The sequence below is a fragment of the Eleutherodactylus coqui genome, chromosome 5 (assembly GCF_035609145.1).
Source record: "Eleutherodactylus coqui strain aEleCoq1 chromosome 5, aEleCoq1.hap1, whole genome shotgun sequence".
Taxonomy (NCBI): Eukaryota; Metazoa; Chordata; class Amphibia; order Anura; family Eleutherodactylidae; genus Eleutherodactylus; species Eleutherodactylus coqui.
This window is the reverse complement of record NC_089841.1, coordinates 250,664,908-250,688,405: the sequence shown is the minus strand read 5'-3', so window position 1 is coordinate 250,688,405 and position 23,498 is coordinate 250,664,908. Positions and strand designations below refer to the sequence as shown.

Sequence of the window (23,498 nt, the reverse complement as noted above, 5' to 3'; positions counted from 1 at the left end):
TCGGGAAGGGCTTAAAAATATAAGCCCTTACCTGAAAATCATCCTAAAATGTGTAAAAATAAAAAAAAAATGTATACTCACCTTTCTGCTGAAGCCAGAGTTCAGCCGCGTCTGGCCGGCAGTTCTCCTGAACTGCTCTCTGTAGTATTTAGCAGCCGGAGATTTAAAATCCCCGCCTGCTGAATGAGCTGCCTCTGATTGGTCACAGTCTCACCAATCAGAGGCAGCTCTCACTCACACCCATTCATGAATTCATGAATGGGTGTGAGTGAGAGCTGCCCCTGATTGGTCCCTGCGCTGAGTCAATCAGAGGCAGCACTCACCCATTCATGAATTCATGAATGGGTGTGAGTGAGAGCTGCCTCTGATTGGTGAGGCTGTGACCAATCAGAGGCAGCTCATTCAGCAGGCGGGGATTTTAAATCCCCGGCTGCTAAATACTACAGAGAGCAGTTCAGGAGAACTGCCGGCCGGCCGCGGCTGAACTCCGGCTTCAGCGGAAAGGTGAGTATACTTTTTTTTTTTTTATTTTTACACATTTTAGGATGATTTTCAGGTAAGGGCTTATATTTTTAAGCCCTTCCCGAAAATTCATCCCGCGCTCGCCAGCATTCCATTGCTTTCAATGGAGCCGGCTGTATTGCCGGCTCCATTGAATTCAATGGGCTAACATCATTCTTCTCTGCCACAGCTGTTACAGCTATGGCAGAGGAGAACGATCTTTATGCTGACATAATATTTTTTTTTTACACATTTTAGGATGATTTTCAGGTAAGGGCTTATATTTTTAAGCCCTTCCCGAAAATTCATCCTGAGATCGCCGGCAGCCCATTGCTTTCAATGGAGCCGGCTGTATTGCCGGCTCCATTGAATTCAATGGTCAGTGCTCGTTTAATCGAGACGAGTACCGCGTGGTGCTCGTCTCGAGTAACGAGCATCTCGAGCACCCTAATACTCGAACAAGCAACAAGCTCGGACGAGTATGCTCGCTCATCTCTAATCATTGCCACATGAAAGGTTGGTATATTAAATAAAAATACTTGGTTTAGGGGAAAATGTATGTAAGTGGCTAAGTTATTGGCTCAGTGATAGAAATCAGAGGATGGTGGTTAATGGTACACACTCTGATTGGGTCACTTTTACCAGTTGAATACCACAAGGGTCAGTATTGTTCGCTATTCTTTTTATTATATTTATTATGACCTATTTGCAGATGATATGAAACTATGTAAAGTAATTAACGGTAGAGAAGACCGTATACAGTTACAATATATAGTGTGGCAATTTGGTTTAACACTGATACATGTAAGGTTTTGCACAAGGCAAGTCACAATTACATATTAATTGGGAAAAACTGACATGGAAAATAACTTGGGGATTTTAGTTAACACTAAACCTAACTGGAGCAACCAGTGTCAGGTAGCTGCTGCCAAGACAGGTAGGATCTCAGGATGCATCAAAAAAGGTTAAAGGGTGCATAACGGAGCTACAGCTCTCATATTTCCACTTGGAGCAGACCCTGCCATTTAATGTGCTGTTGCTACTGGTGGTGGTACTGTTGCTCTCTTTCTCCTACTTTCACCATGTTTCCTCCTCCTCCTCCTTCTCTCAAAACAAAAATTTTCTAAGGCTCTACACATTTCCCTTGGAGTACACACATGCTTTGTTGTTCTGTTCACTTGGTAGAATTTGTCCTTTGCAAACTTTATGACATTGCATGTAAAACACACAGTACACTCGCTGTCTTATATAGCAACATTTTTGGCAGCTCTACAGCTGTTCTTTGGAGTAGGCCCGTGCTTGAGTGTTGTTTTCACTTGGCAGAATTTCTCCTTGTAAAATTTATTACATTAATTTTAAAACAAGTAGCGCAATTGCTGTCTTCCCTGGCACAATTTTTGATCTGGGAGACCCTATTTGGGTCGTTTTGTGTTTTCAGTGACACCCCTGTGCTACTTGTGACCCCCACACCACTGTACACTATTTTTACCACTTTTTGGGAGGAGAACAGTGTTCCCCAGATGTGTGGCTGTATTTTCATGCACATTGGGTTTCTTTGACTTCATTAAGGATCTTCTGGGGAGTAAAATAGTAAAACAGATTTGTATTCCCATTAATTTAATGAGAGTTGGAATTGGCCATCCTGCTACACAATAATTTTCATGAAATCGACCCGATACCGACACAAGCCAATTATTCCACTAATTGCTCATCACTATTAGTAGATAAGAGCAATGGGCAGTTCTTGAACTGCTAATAAATCTACTGCTAATTGTTGTAGGCCATCTTGGCACACAGTACATTTTATGGACATCTTTCAAAATACTAAAAAAGTGATTAAAAGTTGTAAATTTCAATACCCTACAAGTATTATTTTATTACCTGTATTTCAGGACTATACGGTAAGCGGTTGCAAAGGCTACACAATATGTCTTTAAATTCATTCTTTGCTCTGCTGGAAGCAGTGCGGGTCTCATCAGCATAAACACTATCATTTTCTTTAATGCCTGATCAGATGCTGTCTGACTTGCTTTTTCCTGATGGTTGACATAGTACCGTAGAAGTTTACTGTAGAAACAACTGCAGCAGCTGCTCTAATGAAGCGAGATTTGCTGTGATTTTCCTTAATCATGCAAGTGATTTGGGAAGTAACAGTTCGTTCAGACTTGCATTTATTTGATTCTGGAGAGTTTGAGAACAGCGGAAGACTTGTTGTTGACAGGACTGTAAATCTTCCTAAAACACCAGGCCTCAAAGAGACAGAAATAAACATAACTGAAGCATCAAAGTTGTAATGTATCATGGGATTCAATAAATTAGATTTTGGGATATAACTAAGGCCTGACAGGGGCAAAAGAAAATTCTTTACTTGCGGTTAAAGAATTAATGATGCCTAAAGCATAATAAGGAATAATCGGAAGGCTAAGAGCTAACCAGCTTTATGTTTTTGGGAGAATCTGATTAATAACTTAATGTGTAGAGAAAGAGCCTAATGATGTTGATTGAGTGGTAATTTTTTTTTTCTCCTCCAGTGGACCTAATGGACAGGTAGGGATGGGCTTACAAGTGGGAAAAGTGGAAAATATTTATCACAAAGTTTGAAAAAAAGTGTCGCATGTTGAGAAAACTCATAAGTTGGACATAGACGTACAACTTTTATTAGTGGCTCTTGCAGTACTGCTGGCAATGTCATGTTTAACAGTCCAGGTGAGAAGGAGAATGAATAGTTTTCTGTTAGATCAAAGGATATAACAGATTACTACTAGAGATGAGTGAGCGTACTCGCTAAGGCAAACTAGTCGAGGGAGTAGTGCCTTATGCGAGTACATGCCCGCTCGTCTCAAAAGATTCGGGTGCCGGCAGGGGGTGGGGAGCGATGGGGGAGAGCAGGGGGAGATCTCTCTCTCATTCTCTCCCCCCTGTTCCTCCCTGCTCTCCCCCGCAGCTCCCCACCCCCGCCGGCACCCGAGTCTTTAGAGACGAGCGGGCAGGTACTCGCATAAGGCACTACTCGCTCGACTAGTTTGCCTTAGCGAGTACGCTTGCTCATCTCTAATTACTACCTGTTAGATCCTTTGTTTCTTTAAAGCTATGAAGAAGCCAGAGATGTCCATTAGTCACCTATCTTACACCCTTCCTAAGAATACCATGCCTGTCATACAGCAAATCTGTCCTATTTACGATAGGCATTAGAAAGTGATAGCTTGTTTAACTAAATCATATCAACTATATGGCCTCCTGCACATGGGTGGAAATTCTGCAACGGGATTTCCGCAGAATTTCCACCTGTGCTCACTGCCATAGGATTGCATTAGATAATGCAATCCTATTCAGACAGCGCAATTTGACCGTGGGAAAACATGCGCGGAGAACAAATTGTGGCATGTCCTATTTCTGTGCGAGCCTCGTAGAGGCCCACACAGAAACATCATGGCTGACACACTGGCTCTAATCTAAGCATGTGCCGCCTGGGTGGCATCTGGCACATGGCAGAGCAGAGGAGATGGCAGAGCAGGTGAGCCGCGGTGGTCACTGCAGGGGCATGGTTGGCATCTTGCTGCGAGAATTCTCGCAGTGGGATCCCACCCGGCGATCTGCATGCAGCCTATCAGACATGGACACATCTCTTGGTATGTAGATTCACAAAAGACCTCATTATGTGGTTATTTTTCTATTGATTAAAGTAGTAATCACTGTTCTGTTCAGATTTGCTCTGCACTTCATATTACATTCCCTAATGTTAGTATATGCAACCTCTTTTAAAGAGGTCTTTATGGGAAGCATGTTATAGTTAAAGGGAGGCAAAAGTATGTACAATAAAACTCCTATGAAGTGACCACACAAAACTGTGGTGAGAAATAGTTGACCAATGCAGTGCACATACTGTTGGGTATAAAGAATTGAAAATCACAGAAAAATCTGGAATAGAACCATTTGGTCTTTTTAAGAACTTTCCCTGTACATTAATTGTAAAAATGATGTTGGAAACATCATAAGAGTAAGTCTTGGAGTGCAGATTATTTCGGAACCTGGAGCATCCTTACCTACAATTTTCTGCTTGAGAGCTGCTCTGTGTTATCGTAGATACAAACAAACTATAGTATCAAAGTTTAGGGCCATGTAATATCTAAAGGTCTGTATTAAGAAGACTACTATCACTTCTTCAGCAACCCCCCTTTTTCTTTCTGAGTACTCTACATGAAACTCTATGTAAGAGACAATTACCATAACTAATGATTCTGTTGACTAGTCCAGCTTGTGCAATCTTCACAATGTCATTATATCCATTATACAGACAATACAATTTAGAATTTAAAGAGAACCTGTCAGCAGCTTCATGTTGCCTGAACAACGGGCATTATAAACTTGTTTTATACTGAAATGCTGCAGTGCTTCATAGAAAACATACTTTGAAAATCGTCTTTGAGCCATAGAGGCAGGGCCTCTTCCCACCCACATCACCAACAGATATTGCAATTGCCAACTGGACTGGCTCATCTATTTACAGCATTGTATTAAATTGGTTAATTTTTTTTCTAACAGGATTGTTTAGATCACTAAACCAGTGAATGATAGAACTATCGGTATTTAAATTGAGCGATTAGCGAACAAGCCAACAATGATTTTCATGCTTGTCTGAAATGAACAATGAACTACACGCAGATTATTGTTCATAGTTTGATCGTTGGCCATGTTTAGAATGATTATCATTCAAATTCGAACAATCAAGACATTTTTCGAACAAAAATCATTATTTCATTTCTGTTATTTTCTAGTCAGATTCTCAGTTTGTGTGATGTTGTTACATGGACCCTACTACTGAAACTGCCTGCAAGGGGACACATGCACTCCTGTCACAGTTACTGATGATGATCACACAGTTCCTGTCACACAGCTATAATAGAGCAGATCACAGCTCTACCTCTTGACTGTATAATAATGGGCTGTAGCTTATTTAGGAAAATATAGAAGGTAATGAAAATTATACTGTTTCCCCAGCAGGCAGAATGGTATAGCCTCAGCTAATGCTATTCTGATGCATCATGGGATAGATGTAAAAGTGAAAGTAAAAAAATCTCAATCTCAAAATGGTGAATGCTAAGCATCAGAAATGTGGCTACACTGCAAGGTAATGAGTGCAACATACACATACATAGGAGACATCCAGAGTGTGACAGGCAATCAGGTCAGGGCAGTCAGGGAAACAAGTGTTTTTTGCTGGAATGACCCTTTAACAATAAAAGGAGGGGTGGCATTGCTAATTCAGCAGTAATTTAATCAGGACCTCTATGCTATAACCACAAGTGCTAATCAATGAGCAAATAACCTTCCTTCACTCAGAGCCATTGATTTATTGGGCCAAAAAGCTCCTGCAGACTCTACTCAAACTACTACTCATGGTACTCCTCTGCTAAGATAAGAAGTTGCTCTGAGAAAGACCCAGACCATAGTGTGCAGACTCCAATGGCTCAATGAACTACTCTAAGTATTATTGCTATGAATATCCCATACTCTTTCTTGTCACACTTTGGGAGACAGATTGCCATTTTTGGAGGAGATTCCATGAGCGAACGTATATTATGGGCTTTGGATTATTATTAGAGGCTGGTCAATGTGAACCGATCTACATTCCAAAGATAGATGCCACCTACAAAACAAAGGAAGCAACTATATGTTCAAGTTTTATAAACTGTTGAGGATATACTGCAAATATCCTAAATTCTATGGAGCCGTGCGGCTGAAGATGTTGGTGATGTAATTATCAAATAATGCTGGGTTTGGTACTGTTAAATATGATTGTCTTCAACTAGATTCTAAGCAGCCTTAAAGATTCAGCCATTGAATTGGATACAGGGAATTGAGAAAGCACTACCTATCCTTCTATCTCTAATAGAAGATAGTAGTAAACTATAACCTTGGTTGCCAATTGCCACATGAAGATTAGGTTGTAGACAGAAGTCGTTGGAAATTATTTGGCTACGAAAAAAAATATCTGCTGGAGAAGATAAAAGAGGTTGTTGAGAGCTACATGTGAGGGCAATATCCCCATCTGATTCCTTAGACCTTTTCTACTTATTACAGATAACATCCACCCTGGTCACATTGATATCATTTGATATAGTGCACATTCAAAAATACAAGGCCAAGCTTCTAAGCCGAAACCAATATTTGAGGTAATGGTCAACCAGGAATAAACACTGGACATGGTCTGTGCCTACAGTGCCGCCCATTACCACATATACAATCAATATACTGAAGTTAAAGCACAGTACATGCCATGTATTTCCTTGTTATTTATTACACTGATTGCTTACCAAATACAATATTTCATGGCAATAACATGCAAGTTATTTGATTTTACATTATGCCTAACGGTAGATAAACACAGTTTGCAGTAAATTCTTTGTTGTATGCTAGTAATTTTTTAGGCAGTATTATCTTACAGACAAGTTGCATTATTTTATATGGTCTTGGATATGCAGTGAAACTATATAATTCAGATGCTAAAAAACCCATGAAGTCTGAGGGGGATGGGTGGAGGGTTGGGAGGGGTCTACATATCAATATAATTATCAAATCTTTAATGGGGTTAAATGAAAACCAGTCACAACTGTGGACACACCTTTTCACTCAATGTTTGTTTAATATCTTACATTTATATTGAAGACATGAAAAGTATGAAGAAACACATACGGAATTAAGTAGTAAACAAAAAAACGTTAAACATACCAAAATATGTTTTATTTTTTACATTCTTCAAATTAGCCCCCTTTTGCTTTAATGACAGCTTTGCACGCTCTTGCATTCTATCAATCAGCTTCATGAAATAGTCACCTGGAATGGCTTTCCCACCATCTAAAAGGAGTTCCCAGATGTGCTGTGCACTTCTTGCCTGCTTTTCCTTCACCCTTCACCTTGGGCTTAGATCCTTCTCCTTCTTAGTCAAATCACCCTTTCATAGACTGGAGATGTGTTTGAAGGTATTGTTGTATTGAAAAATCAATGATAGCCTCACTACACGCAAACCAAATGGGATAGCATGTCACTGCAGAATGCTTCTGGTACTTATGCTGGTTAACTGTGTCTTGAATTTTGAATAGATCATCAACAAGATCACCAGCCAAGCACCTCTACATAATCACACCTCCTCCTTTGTTCTTCACTCACCTTTTCTGCACCTCACAAAGACATGGCGGTTGGAACCAAAAGACCTCAAATTTTGACTTATGTGACCAAACTACAACTTGCCATTGATCTCATGTTAATTTCTTGTACCTCTTGGCCCAAGCAAGTCTGTTCTTCTTGTTGATGTTGCTCAGTAGTGGCCTCTTTGCAGCAATTTCACCAAAATAACCTTATTTTTGCAGTCTCCTCTGAACAGTTGAGGGTTGAAATGTGTCTGGTACTTGATTTCTGTGAAGCATTTATGATGCCTCTTATCCTACGTACTATTAATTTGCAGCTTCTGAGCCTGGAACTCTAATAAACGTATCCTCTACTGCAGAGGTAATTTTTGGTCTTCCTTTCCTGGGGTAATCCTTATGAGAGACAGTTTCATCAGAGCGTTTGTTGGTTTTCATGACTACAATTGAGGATACCGTCCTTGAGATTTTCCAATTTGACTGACCTTCATGTCTTAAAGTAATGATAGTCTGTCGTTTCTCTTTACTTAGTTGAATGGTTCTTGCTACAGTATGGATTAGAACAGTCGTTGAATAGGCCTAAGCACTGTATGGGACTTTGTACCAACCCTTCCTCTGTAGAACACAACTAATGGTTTAAAACACATTAAGAAGACAAGAAATGTCATAAACTAACTCTTGACAAGGCATACATATTAATTGAAAACCATTCCAGGTGATATCTCATGAAGTTGATTGAGAGAATTCCTAGAGTTTGCAAAGCTGTCAGCATACAAAAGGGGGCTACTTTGAAGAATCTAAAATATACAACATATTCTGGTTTAACACTTTTTTATTTACTACTTAATTCCATTTATTCCTTCACGGTTTTCACATGTCTTTAATATGAATCTGCAATGTAGAAAATAAAGAAAAGGAAAACACATGAAATGTAAAGGTGAGTCCAAATGTTTGATCCAAATACCTAATTACACAATTACATACATGTTTTTTTTTAATTGTATTGCCTGGAATTCTACAATAAACAGGAAGAGGAATCACTGGAACCATCTTGTATCCAAGGCTTTCATGCAAAATCATCATGATCCATCAGTTTTTGACATAATGTAAAGTAGTGTCAGCACTTTTATGTTGACTCAATATTGAATTCATTCTGCTGCTAGATTCTGATTATATATTCAGCTTATGCTCTAGACTTGTTCAGCCTTTACACAGATCCATTCTGTAGATTGCAATCACCAATCACATCAATGGTCACATGCTTACTAGCTTGACTAGTTGCAGTTATGAGTGTGTATACATTAATGTCAATGGGGATTTACAATAGAGTCATACAGCAGGGAAATTTACTAATGTTCTTTTGTATTATGTATTATTTCTGTTAGACCTCCTCTAAGGCTTCTTGAGCAATTGGAAACCTGTAAGGCTACTATCGCAGTTTTCTGCATAGAAGATTGTAAGCCAAGATGGAATGGGCACTGGAAGTTAAATTACAATGTGAAAGTAGCCTCATTTGAAAGTATTTGAACCAGTGTAATGTATGAATTGCTGTATATGTGTTTTTCTACATTACGTGTGTGTAAATTGATGGAGGATACTGATCTTTACAGTTCATTTGAAAGGAAGCCACACATGGCAATAACCAAAGCATGAGAACTATTAAGAAGGTTTGAAAGAAGTAATTGTTAGATTGTCGTTTTTGGAGTTAATTATGTGCCATAAAGAGGTAATTTGATTAGGAACTGATATTTAATTATTGTAATGTAGGCTAAAGTATTTCAATACATTGAATGAAAAACATTTTAATGCTATCAATTAACCAATTCATTAATGCACACTATTATCCAAAAAAATGTTACTTATATTTTAATCTAACTATGCATTTCTTATATTATTATCTGAAGACAAATAAAGCTTTATTTAAAGAATGTTGGTTTTAAATAAAAATGTCAACCTCCTTTGATTATATACACCCCAGATGGGATTGAATGACTCTCTACTGATCCATTCAGAGATGGTGTGTCCTTGGTTCGTGGTGTTGTGGTCCCGGACAGGGTCCCTAGTCTGGGCCCCAGTGTCAAAGGTTGACTTAGGGTGCTTTGTATCTCGGATTGGAACAGAATTTAGTAGCGTTCTGAGTATCTCCCCCCGTGTCTCCCCTTCTCTAGTTTTATGCCCACCTTTCCCACCCTCCCCATGTGTCCTTTCCCGTCGTCCTATCCTCCTCCCTAACTTCTTCAAGTCGTTCAAGAAAGAAGATTTCATAACAAATATTGGAGGAGGGGGATGTTTCTTCAAAATGTTTATGATGTTTAAATGTACAAGTTATGCTCCTGGTTCTGATTAAGGACCAGGAAAATTCATCCTTTGGCTTTTAAGTCATGTCTGTACAAATTGTGAAAATACCAATAAATCTTGATTAAAAAAAAAAAAATGCCAACCTCGCTATAGTGTAAAAAATCCATAAAAAAATAATTTTGGAGCCCATATTTTATTATTTCTACCTCTCTGTAGGTACATCATAGCTCTACATTCCAAGTTATATATTTTAAAGTTTGGAGGCAAACTAATAAGCAAGCACCCAATTGGAGATTTGATGTAGTTTATCTAATCAACTACATGAAATTACTGAAGTTACATTGATTAGTTTACCAAGTATAGCTCCATTTACTTATTAGCTTAGACTATTGGCACTTAAGCATTGATGTTTTAGACTATGCAGTAGGCCTCGTTCACACGAGCGTGCCTTTAGCGCAGTATAAGCATGTGAAAAGATCACGGCTATACTGCACTAAAAATAGTGTGAGCAAGCGATTTCCAGCTATTAAGTCTCAAGCTTAATTAGCAATGAAATTGCCCATTCACACAATTGAAGGTGTGTAATGTTATCCAGCTCCCATAGGAGTCTATGTGACTCCCGTGCAGCGCACCAAAGATGGGTCAGGTCCTTTCTTTTCTCGCAGCACAGGCCTTAGATGCATGCATTGCACACGCATGTCCTATCTTTGTTAGGTGCAAGTTTTTTGCGCATCTAAAATTCCTTCATCTGAATGTTTCCATAGGAAACTATTGGTTCTATTAGACGCAATCTTTTCACGCGCCTATTCTGCAATCACACTCATGTGAACAAGGCCTAAGTTATATTATTCTGTCACCAGGTTCATGAAGTTTGAATCGGAACTGAGCTCCAAGTCAGAGTGGCCGGCTATGTTGGCTTCTCCCCACTCACAGCATGCAGACTGACAGCTCCCTTCTCTTTTGTATATAAGGAGAGAGCTGTCACTGCATGCTGCAGGCCGGGAGAGAGTGGTACGGTCCGCCTCTGTGACTTGGAGTTCAGCTCTGAGTCAAACTTCATAAACTTGGTGATGAATTCCCTTTAAAAAGGAAAATAAGGAAAAGAGAATCAACAAGACTCCGGAACAGTCGGAAAGGGTAGGAAATCAGAGGTAAAGTAAAGTTGAAGAAGTAGTGCTTTAGAGGGTTTGGGACAAGAACAAGTAAAAGAGCCTGTAGAAAGAATTGTCAAACCAAAACTCTACATTGGATGGAGGTCACCAAAGTAATCATTGCCAATTTGGTCCATCAAGAATGGTTTTTTGCATTGTAGATTGTAGATATGTTTTGGTGTGGCTAATGTTTGACTTGAGATTGGTGATACTTTCAGAATTGTTAGTAGTTTGTTGCATTGGTAGAGTGGAGTAGAGGTGAAAGGGAGGCGTAAGAAATAAAAAAGGCCAAACAGATACCAAAAGTCAATTAAGAGGTAAAGATGGCTTCCCAGTGACCTATTGCTGAAGTTACCAAAACAAAACCAAAAATTGACATAGCTATTAAAATACAATTTTAATATCTTTATTCATGAAGACTATAAGAGTATTTCACCTTAAGAAATAACTGTTGTACTTGTGCTTTATTTTATTTCTCCAAGTGTCTTTCCCATGATATGCCTAAAGCTATGATAATCTTACGTTCTTTAAATTCAGATATGAACGTCTGCTTAAATCTTTTCAAAACTGTCGACTCTTCAGGCAAACAAACCTAATCTAAATACACCTGCAATGGCATCATTTCCACCCTTTGCGTTTCGACTTGTTTAAAATGTTCTACATAACAACACCATGTATTTTCCCTATTTTTAACCTTCAACAACCCCCTTGGCATAAATCAATGCCAATAAAAAAAATCGTTTTAACTACAGTTCACTGAGTTTTAATCATTTTCTTTATCGATAGAGCTGTTTTCTAAGTGAAGGGTTTGACGAATGGTTTTATCTGAAGCCTGCTTAATGGATTCAATCCTATTTCAGGTCTTACCAGATTGTTTTTCTACAGTCAGCAGATCTCAATCAATCCATTTATCCTACTTGTTAAATAAAAGATTTGCGCAAAACCTAATTTAATGTAAGCAAAAATACTGCAGTGCACAATTTAATACTGCACCTAGAACATAAGAGCAAACAGCCATATCTATGGCACAGTGTTTTCTGCTGAAAAGAGCTGCAGTGTGTGATTGCCCAGGAAAGTGCTGGTGATCTTGGCAGAAATGAAGGTACTAATTACCACAGTGGAATAACATTTTAAAGCAAATACATAATTTTCTAAATTATCAACTACCCGTTTAACACAAAGATGGACGTGTATGCTGCTTACCATTATAACAAAAAGTGCGTAATTAAGATTTGGTTACAAAACAGCCAAGTCATTATTAAATTAAAATGCATCTTGCTAAAGCTTAATTAAACATTTGACAGGCACTTTGAGGGTTTAATGCATTCTGTTCATTCAATGCCACATATGGAATATATGGTCTATGGATCTATATCACCATTTGTTCAGCTTAGTAGGCAAATGAAATGGTTAAGCTGTATAAAGCAGCGAAAAAAAAGAGGAAAACTACTTGTACAATAAATATGTACATCCAGTTGTGGTCGATAAGATGATTTATACCATGCTCGGACGTTGCCAGCTATGAAAGTAGTGTATATTCGCAACTTGTATGAGATATTTCATTAGTTCATCCATTCTGTGTCCAGTATGCCAGTCTTAAATGTAATGCAATCTTGACTGCATTAGATAATTAAAAGAAAAGCAAAATCAAATATGACATCATCTTTGGTGCATATTGGAAAGCATTTCCGAAAGTGATAAGTCGATGCAATGCAATGTGGGAATGAAAGCAGAGTTACCTTGTGACTTGATTATTGGCAAAATATTCTAAAAATAATTACAACTTACTCAAATGTTTTGCCTCTGGCTATTCAGATGGTGACTCTGTGGTATTTTACCTTATGGTGCAGAGATATAGAGAAAAGGGGAGGAGCTTTGGGAATTGACGCATTGTACTTAAGTTTCTGACATACTGTACAGGGTTTTGATTAGGGAATGCCTGAACTTACCTCCCAAAGCTTGCTTCATAACAAAATCCATACTGATGGCTTTTGATTCCTTCCACTCAGTGTATTTTATATATTACATGCAAGAAAAGCAGGTAAACGCTTGTGTTCTAGCCTGCAATAAATGAAAACATATACTTACATAGCTTTACACTGTCAAAAATCGCCTTTCACAATCCTACTACATTACTTCATTCACTATAGTGTGAATACTGATAGAAAATAACAAGCAATGTGGGTGCAAGTCTTCCAGTATACATTTGATTTCAAGAGCCAACCAAATGCAAACTGGGATAGCATTACATTCAAGGTAACAATGAATCAAATGAGGTCAAGAAAAAAAAAAACATGCATGGAAAATAGTTTGCTTTATGTCTTGAGTAACATACTTCAAAATGGAATGCATGAACCGGGCTTGCTCGAATATCAAATCTTAATATCTTATAGGAGGGATGGGCATGTAATTAGAATCTCTATTAATAGTATTATATCGTTTGCACGCATGCAGACATTTGTAGTCTTGAAGGTGTGTCCTGTGTGTGGCTTCCAGTAGCAGCTGGTCGGGATTGTCTACAATGTCTGGTGGGAAGTGTCTAAAGGGACATTTGAAGGTGAGGTGTCCATGTCCCACTCCAAAAGTCACCAGTATCTTTATATATTAGATATAAAATGCTAGAAATACACACAAATAATGGAAGAAACCCAACTAGAACACATTTTATGGTTTATTATTTTCGAAGTGCGGGTCACATTGCTAAAGCATGCTTCGACTTCCCATCTAAATACCACAATGCAGCTTGTGTCTCCTCCACATTTCACGATAGGCATACAGAAACAAAATGTGACATTAAGTATGACGCCTCACACTTTTCAGTCTTCTGTTTTGACAGCCAATATACCAAAATAATAAGTAACAAAACACAAAATGACTCTTTGCAGTAGAATGTGTTCCACCTCACTGCACAACCTAGTGGGCTGCAACAAATGATATCCCAGAGAAGTCTTACTCCTGCACTGCAGGTGATAAGAACTGTCATTTTCTCAATATACCACAGCTTGATGCCTCCCTCTACTGGTACTTCAAAGACTGGCACATTATGACTCATTTAATATCCTAAAAAGCAGCTCTGACATTTAACATTGGAACCTATTTGCATGTAGAGTTGGAAACGGACCAAAAAAAGTTAAAGGTACATACGGCATGTATGTGGCAACGATAGAATATTCTTCCTATTTTCCAAAGGATGCCATTGTATTCTTAAAAAAAACTTCTCTGCCTTGTAATATTCTGATTCCTAATACTGGATGCAGCACGGCTGGTCCATAAATCTCAGCACAGTTCTCCAAGACAGCACATGCTGCAACCCACAGCATTGTATCAAGAAACAATGTATCAGCAGAAAAAGACATAATAAACAAAAGCCGAAACAGTCACATAAGGAAACACAAGCGATGCAAAGGCTGTGCCTGGAATGACACAATTAGCATGACTAAGAAGAAATCACCCGAGAACCTTGGAATCATCACCCATGCACTAGACCTAGTTTCAGCACCAGGCTGGATGGGACAGCTCCCTACTCGTATCACTGGACAAGAAATGCAAGCTAAGGAGTAAAGACAAATGAAAATGATCAGCCAGTACCTTGTCTTCTTGAGCAGAAAGGAGATCCCGCAGTTTGCCTGTCCTTTCAGTAACAACTCTGCACCATGGAAGGAAAAGCTCACCCCCCTCCCCCTAGAGTATCATTTTTTTCTGTAGCACAGTCTCCTCCTCCCTTAGTCCATGTGTGCTCTCAACAGGAACTGCAGCCGCTGCTGAAGGGCATTTAGGGAAGAGACAGCTTCATGAAGTTACTGTATATCCTGCTTAATAATGACCACATATCACAAGGGCATATGGAGGGGATGCAAAGGAAGCATGCAGCAGCAAGAAGCAGGGCTGGCATAGAGCGAGGTGAAGCAGAAGGATGATCAATAACCTTCCATTTCTTTCCTTCCATACATTCCCTTTTTTTTTAATCACAGCATTTCCGGAGCATCCCACTTACATTTCTTTGATCCCTCCTTCTAAGCATGTCACTCTCTACACTATACAGTTTTTTTTTCTCTGTAGTTAAAATACATGATGACATAATGTAGTGGGGATGAATACATCAGGGTGAAGGTTTACTCTGGGATAACAACACAGGTCTTTTAGCTGTGTTTGTAGCTGTTCCATTATTTATCGTTGTGCACATCCTTTTCCGAAGATCAGGATGCTGTATATGTACAGTTCATTTATGCAATGCAGCTTTTGGAGAAAACTCGTGCATTCAGGATGTTTATTGACATGTCTCACCCACAAAGGCGGATAAGAAATATTTCCTGCAGTGATTCATTATGGGAAAAAAATCCTTTTATTTTATTATGTCTGACGGTTACATAATACAGGCTGACATTCTGATAGCAATGCATGGGCTATAAGTGCTTTTTATGCACCATGACCCGTGAAGAGCATTTTTCTCCATCATATGCCCCCTGCACAATAAATGATATTTTATGCTCACTCCTTAAGTTCATGTGTGTACTGGAATGGCTTTAAACATGAAATTCTTTCTTATATAACACAAATCAAATAAATTAGCATGGCAAAAGTAAAACGCAAAGATCTGTATAGCTTTTAACATGTAGGTTAAATGGAACAATCACCATTTTGTCCCGTGGTGTTAGGAGTGTCTGTGTGTGTATATAATAGAATGTGTCCCTAATAACTAATATGGAGACATTTGTAAGGGGTTTTCCAGTGAAATACTATTGAGGATCTATCATCAGGATAGGTCATCAATAGTTGATTGGCCGGGGTCCACCGCTCGGGACCCTGACTGATCAGCTATGCAGGCGCATGCAGTCAGCGCCACAATAACAGAGGTCAGAGTGGAAGCCTCTGCGCTGACCTCTGTGTAGTGGCTGGTGCTTGTAACTGCAGGCACAGCTCTCATTGAAATCAACGTGGGCTGTGCCTGCAGTTACAAGTGCTGGATACTACATGGGAGGTTGGCGCTGAGACTTCCACTCCAAATACACAGAGATTGGAGCGGAAGCCTCCATGCCGACCCCCCATGTGGTGGCTGGCACTTGTAATGGCAAACAGAGCTCCCATTGATTTTAATGAGAGCCATGCCTGCAGTTACAAGCGCCGGCCACTACACAAAGGTCAGTGTGAAGGATTCCACTCCTACTTCTGTTATTGCGGCGCTAACTGCATGCACCCGCACGGCTGATTGGTCGGGTCCCGGGTGACAGACCTTGGCCGATCAACTATATTGATGACCTATCCAAGATGATAGGTCATCAATAGCATTTCAGTGGAAAACCCCTTTAAGCCTATTGGCTGACAGTAGAACTGCCATTTATAGAATAGGCTATTATTGAATGATGCAAGTGGTTGTTAGTGGTGTTATGCTTAAGCCTCCTTCACACAAACACTTTTGCGCACATTTTTGCATGCAGAAAATCAGCTGTGGGAACTGAAACCATTAAAACCCATAAGTTTCATAAGTTCACTCACATTGGTCGATTTTTTGAGCGCATTTTTGCCACTTAAAAAAATACGCAACGTGCTCTATTTTTTCCACCATTAGCACACCTGAGGCTCCATAGAAGTCTATGGGGGTGCGAAAATGTGCACCCGTGTGCACAAAATCATGCTCATAACTGTGAGATTTTGCAGTGTTAATTACAGCAGCAACTAAGTAGACTAGCCCACCTACTCATTAGTCTGCCCCACCTGTTCATACATGGCCAGGTGTGTCCTGCCCCAATGGGAACAGGGCCGGCAGCGGGGCAAAGTTCAGAGAACATGATTGGGCTCTCTTTAGAGTGCAATCACATCCTCCTCTTGCAAGTGGGACTATGCTTATAATAGAGTGAAGGAGCCCTTATCTAGTATATCATACCCAAAATCCTTTTTAGAGCACCAAAATGAACAGGTATTCCATTTAGCATGCAGTTACAATAGTTCTTACGCAGGACTAACCAACCAATTCAGTTATTGGCTTTCCATTATCTGGGTGGGAGAACAATCCCAGGGAGTCATTACCTGGTTTATATAATCAAGTCATGTCAAGTTTCAAGGAACTTATTTCAAATGTGAATTTCCCAACTGTATAGCACCTCGAATCTAAAGAGCTGTCCAACCTTTCCATTGGGAGATGGATGGGAGTTTCTCCATCTAAGAGGGATGAGTAGCTTGGCTTCTTGAACTAGCAAGGCGGCCAGACATGGTTTGGATGGTTTAAAGTTCAATGTAGGAACCCAAAGCAGGATAGTTTTAAGGGTAAGCGGAATTGGGATTTTGCTATTGTTTTTTAATTACGTTTGAATTTCCTTCCAAAAAGGAGATATTTTAGGACTGGTAAGCCAGATATGAGATATAAGTCTGAGAAAGTGAGCACCTCCAACAAAAATCTAAAACACTTAAATTACCTCTTTTCAAAAATATACCATCTTGTACCATCTTGTTTTTGTATTGTTGAATTTTCTTGTATTCTGACACAATTTGAGAAGCTGTGAACGTAAGAAAACATGTCTGAAATATCACATGGTGTCAGATGTACATTAAGCTTGTTTTTACAATCCCATACATAATATGGCTTTTTAGGTGCAGAGTGCATATTAGATGAGACATTAGATATAGATTGGGAGCATGGGGTTGTAAAAAATACCGGGTCCTCCAACCAGTTTTACATACATAGTAACACAGTATGTAAGCCCAAAAAAAACATATGTCCATCCATTTCAGCCTATTACCCCCCAATGTTGATTTAGGGGAAGGCAAAAAACTCCAATGACGTAGAAGCCAATTTTTACCATTTAAGAGAAAAAATTCCTTCCTGGCTCCAATGTGGCGATCGGAATAATCTCTGGATCAACAACTCGTATAAGGTTATTAATGGTTAGAACATATAATATTGTATCACTCAAGAAAGACATCCAGGCCTCTCTTGAACTCTTTTATCGAATTTGCCATCACCACGTCCTCAGGCAGAGAGTTCCATATAGTGCGGCCTATCATACTCCAAACATTCCTATAGGACGGATGGAAAGAAAAAGTCTGAAGAAATGACATAGCCATATCTGTGTCCCTAAGAAGGTTAGAAAAATCCCAGCCTGGGCCCTCCGTCTGGAGTTCTGTCATTGGGAAGTGACCTAATTTAGTCCAAGGCTGTGCTGGAGTAGCTAAGGGGCCTTCTTGCCAAGCATGGATCATGGCTATTGGCATTAATGGTGATGGGAATGTCTGTAAGGTTTAGGAACATTTCAATTCCTGCCAGATTGTAATGCTACTTCTTGTAATAGAACTCAGTACTTGACTTTTAGTATCTGTTTTGATGACCAGAGAAAATAACTGGAGCCAAATCCTAGGAGTTTATTTTCAAGGGCTATATGTATAGATGTTGGCGTATTTGAAGTTAATTCTAGCCATCTTGCTAAATGATTAGCTTTACAGCAGCCATTCACATTCGAAAGGGAACAACTACTTTGTCTCTTTTTTTGCATTGACATAGAGTAAGCTAGTTGAGGTCGCCTATTGTTTCACAAAACTGAACAAAAAGGACTTTGCATTTGTTTGAAGGAAGCTTTTGGCAGCTCAATTGGAATAGTTTGGAATATAAAAAGAAGTTTAGGGAATATGTACATTTTTACAATACTTTTTTCCTCCCATTCACAAAGTAAAGCTTGAAATCAGCTATTTGACACCTAATGTTACAGAGTAGGAGGACAATGTTAAGATAATATAAAAGTTCTGGATCAGAACTGTATTGTTTTTGATGGGCAAGAGAAGTGGGATAAAGTCATGAAGTTGGGCGATAGTTGCCCAAATAATCGCTTGAATATTACTATTAGACTGTTGGCCCATGTAAACATGGCACCCAACAGGTTACTGGGTCACAATTTGCATAGTAGTCAATAGTTTTTCTGCTTCAGCTCACTGAAACAGAACAAAAAGTGAGTGACAATCATTCATGAATGGAAGCAGGCATCTAGAAGAGATCTCTGTCGCGCTCCACCTTCATACGCTGAATGGCTACCACTCCTGTATAAAAGCACAGGAGCGATAGATACTAAGACGGCTGTCAGTCACGTAAATGCCTGACAGTTGTTGCGTCTAAAACCATCCTGAGTTTCTTACATGCTGATGAAGAGTAGGAAGCTATATGTAATTTGACAGTCGACCGCGTTATTTGCTGGACAGTTTGCACATAGGGTATGTTTGCTTCTGGACTGGCATTTCATTTCCATTCTCTGGTCCTGTAATTTTTACACCATACAGACCTGCTATTTGTGCAGTGTATGACTCTATTATTTGACCACTATGCACAATGTTTCACGCCTTTCCTTGCGTTTCTCAGCACATTTGCGAATGCCCCGTTGATTTCTATGGGGACCTTCGCTGCGCAAATACGCAAAAAGAAAGACCATGTTCTATTTTTTGTTTGCATGTGCAAAATATGCAAATGTGATTTATCATTTGTATAGTAATTGTGTGTACTATGTACTGCCACTGGAAAAAGCAGTTCATTGCCATCAGCAGCAATACGTATTTTGTGCTCGTATTCCAGGAAGGGTGCAAGTAAGGCCGTCAGTCTCTTCAGCGTCAGTGTGGAAGTAGAAGCTTCGGCACTCGCATGTTCTTTAAAATGGCAAATGCATTATTTTGCACATGGTAAAATCAAAGGGACAGAAGCAAATGGAAAAAAAGAATGTTTTTACGTGTTTTGGATGAGGCCTCCTTAACATGAGTGTTTTTATGTTGCTTATTTAGGCGCAATAAAAAATTGCGACCATCGGAAGCTTTGGATTCCAATGCACTCATTCAGATAACCACTTATTAGCCGCATAAAAGCATCCAGCCAACGAGGATAGGACATCAGCGGCCAATGTTTTAACGTGGCCGGAAAAGATGGGTCTTGCCCTATCTTTCAGCCTTGATCTGCTGGTGGCTCCCATTGGCTTCTATGGGAGCTGCTAGCAAAGGCTATTGAGCCATTACAAGGTATATACGCCACACCATGTGAATGGGCAAGAAAACGTGAGAATTAGCCATGACTTGATCACAGCCTTTTCTCGTTCATGTGCCAAATCCCACATGCAATGTTGTGTTTGTGAAATACCTATATTGGTGTTGATTTGGAGGGTGTTGAAAGGCAGTAGGAGGGGTGGAGAAAGAGGAGAAGAAAGGGGGTAAGGAAGGGACAGACACGGATGAATGTCCCACAAGTCTTGGGGGTGCCATGAAACAAGGGCCAACAACTTTCAACTTCATGCCCCACCCAGTGTGCTATTAAGGATATGCAACTCCTGTACCCATGCTTGCTGGACCACGTAACCATAGTCAGGTGCACCATGCCACTGACAGCTTTCCGCAGCACCAGTGACACATTACCACTCACACCACAGGATAGGGATGGCTTTTTGGCAAGGAAATGGCAGATGACATCTTGCACTGTGGGTTAGCATGGGACATTATGTTGCAAAAGGCATCTTTGTCCATTAGCCTGATGGGCAACATTTCCATTGTGTACTCGGGGTGGTCCTTTTTTATGCTCCCGTACCTGGGGTATGGAGGGCTGGCTGCTGATCTGGGACATACTGGAATATGGGGTAGATAGCCATGTAAGGTAAGGTGATGGTGCTGGTGATGGCCTGAACTAGCCCTGCTACTATCCCTAGACAAAACTGCTCCTCTGTGCTCAGAGGTTCCTGCATGAGCAGGGAGGGAGCAGAGTGAGGCTGACTCTTTGTCCTCTGGCCTAGTTGGCTCCCCAAGGCAGAAGGTGGTGGGAGTTCATGTGGCTGCTCATACTTATGTTGAGGTTGTTTGTGTTCTTTTCTCATTTCAAATGCTTATCGCAGATCTTATGGATGACTACTGTTCTGAGGCTTAAAAGAATTCCCAGTCTGCACAAATCCTGTGAACAGACCTAGCTGTGGGCCTAAGGTTGCTGTGGCTAGTAATGGCTGGCTGATTATGATGGTATGGCCCTTTTGTTTTTCTGGGATATCCTACTACCTTTCTTGGGAAAGTGCTGAGGCTCAAACTCTGCCTCTACCTCCTCTGCCTTCAGGCTACTATGGAGATGCTCCCTGCCTTTACACCATTTTGGGTTAAGTAGCTCATCATCTTCTTTGACCTGCTCTTCCTCTTTGTAGTCATCCTCCTCCACCCGAATGGACTCTATGCTACAGTGAGAATTGGGAACTGGCACCTCTGTTTCCACATGCCCTGTATAGACATTGCCTCTGGATGAGTGACCACCGCACAGTGACCCACCTTCATCTTCCTCTTTGGAGGAAAAAAATGGTTAAGCATCAGTGTATACAATGTCTTGATCCTCTGCTTGTTTGGACAGCTCTGTTGACATCCATAAAGAAAAGAGAAAGGTATAATCAAGGAGAGCGCCTGACTTTATGGATAATGCACAAACGGAGGGTAAAGATGATAATAACTCACCTGGTGCAGGACACGCTCCTGAGAGTCCAAGTTAGCAGGGGGATGAGTAAATGTAAAATAACCAAATATAGAAAAAAAACCTTTTGCTGCTCTGCACGGAAGATCGCACAATACCAGTCACCAACCGATGGTTAATTCCAAAAACCTCTACAGGGGTTTATTAGGTAAAAAACATACTACAAATAAACATGCATGCAACGCGTTTCGGCGGGTACAAATACCGCCTTTCTCAAGCATGATATAGCTAACAATACAATGCTTTAAATACCTTCAAGTTAATTACGACTCCATTAGCTTAAGCATATTGGTTATCCCCCCATATCCCCCCATCTGGTGTGATAATATACTATAGCACCAGACTGTCCCCATGTGAGACACACGTTGCGTTCCATCTTTGAGCCGCAAACGTCATCACGGCTCTTGACGCTACTGCGTCGGCGACGTCATTACGCCTCTGATTGGTGCGCACGTACCTCTCCACTGTTATACGTCAGCGCGCGGTCACGGGGTACGTCATCAGCGTGCCGACGCGACCCCAGGCGATAACGTTGCCGACACTGATGCCGAAACTACACACGCTAAGGTACTCCATTAAGGAGCTGTAATAGGATACGCTGGGTCGTAATTAACTTGAAGGTATTTAACCCCTTAGTGACCAAGCCTGTTTGCGCCTTAATGACCAGACCAAATTTTGGAAATCTAACATGTGTACTTTAACATAGAATAGTTCCGTAAAGGTTTTGCATATCCAAGTGATTCTGACATTGTTTTTTCGCCACATGTCGTACTTCATTTAGGTGGTGAAAATAGTCCAATATAATTTGTGTATATTTATTAAAAGTGCCAATATTGGGAACATTTTGAAAAAAATATCGTTTTTTCACATTTTCAATTGTAATATAACAAATATGTGCAAACATACTGTACAAACTTTTGCTAAGATTTATATTTCCATCTATTTACTTTATTCTGAATGCACATTTGAAAAACTTTTATGTTTTTTTACCCATTTAGGAGACGTACAAATTTAACATTAATTTTCAGCATTTTGAGAAACACTTTGTTTTCCTGCACCAAGCCAAGTTTACAAAGGCTCATGAGTGTCAGAATAAAAGATACCCCCCCCAAATGACCCTATTTTAAAAACTACACCCCTTAATGTATTCACTGAGGGGTGTCATGAGTATTTTGACCCCACAGTTTTTTTTCAGGAATTAATGCAATTTAGAGGAGAAAAATTAAAATTTCATATTTTTGCAAATGTCATTTTAAAGACATTTTTTTTCTATAGTTTACATGAAAATGAGGATTTACACCCCAAAATGGATCCCCCTGTTTGTCCTGTATTCAAAAATATACCAAATGTGGCTCTAATCTTATATCTGAGTGCACAACTGGGCCCAAAATGAAAGGAGTAGTCAGTGTCTTTCAGAACAGAAATTTTGCTTGAAGGCATTTTAGGCCCCATAGCACACATGTAGAGTTCTTGAACGCCCAAAACGATAGAAAACTACCACAAATGACCCCATTTTGAAAACTAGACCCCTTAACAAATTTATCTAGGGGTGTACTGCCCATTTTGACCCCACGGTTTTTGAATGAATTCAAGCAAAGCATTAGGAAAAAATTGTGATTTTCCTTTTTTTGGCAATTCTGTCATTTTAAAAACAGCTTTTTTTGTACAGCACACATATAAATGAAGACTTGCACCCCAAAATGGATACCCCTGTTTGTGCTGTTTTCAGAAATTTACCCATTGTGGCCCTAATCTTATGTCCGCACGCACAACGGGTGCCAAAATGAAAGGAGTAATCAGTGGTTTTCAGAACATAGATTTTGCTTGAAGTCCTTTTAGGCCCCATAGCACACTTGTAGAGCTCTTGAGCGCCCAAAACAATAGAGGACTCCCACAAATGACCCCATTTTGAAAACGAGACCCCTTAACGAATGTATCTAGGGGTGTACT

The 23,498-nt window shown here is 39.9% G+C and overlaps 1 protein-coding gene across 1 annotated transcript in view; it reads right to left on the bottom strand.

The window, feature by feature from the left end:
• Positions 1-14,943, bottom strand: part of CPLX1 (complexin 1) — a 250,858-nt gene extending 235,915 nt beyond the window's left edge. The window contains exons 1-2 of the mRNA XM_066604477.1: positions 14,681-14,943; positions 13,042-13,153 (exon numbers count right to left, since the gene is read on the bottom strand). Of these exons, the coding sequence (XP_066460574.1) occupies positions 13,042-13,072 (31 nt within the window). The 5' untranslated portion in view covers positions 13,073-13,153; positions 14,681-14,943. The remainder of the gene's footprint in view (positions 1-13,041; positions 13,154-14,680) is intronic.
• Between the last annotated feature and the right edge of the window lie 8,555 nt (positions 14,944-23,498).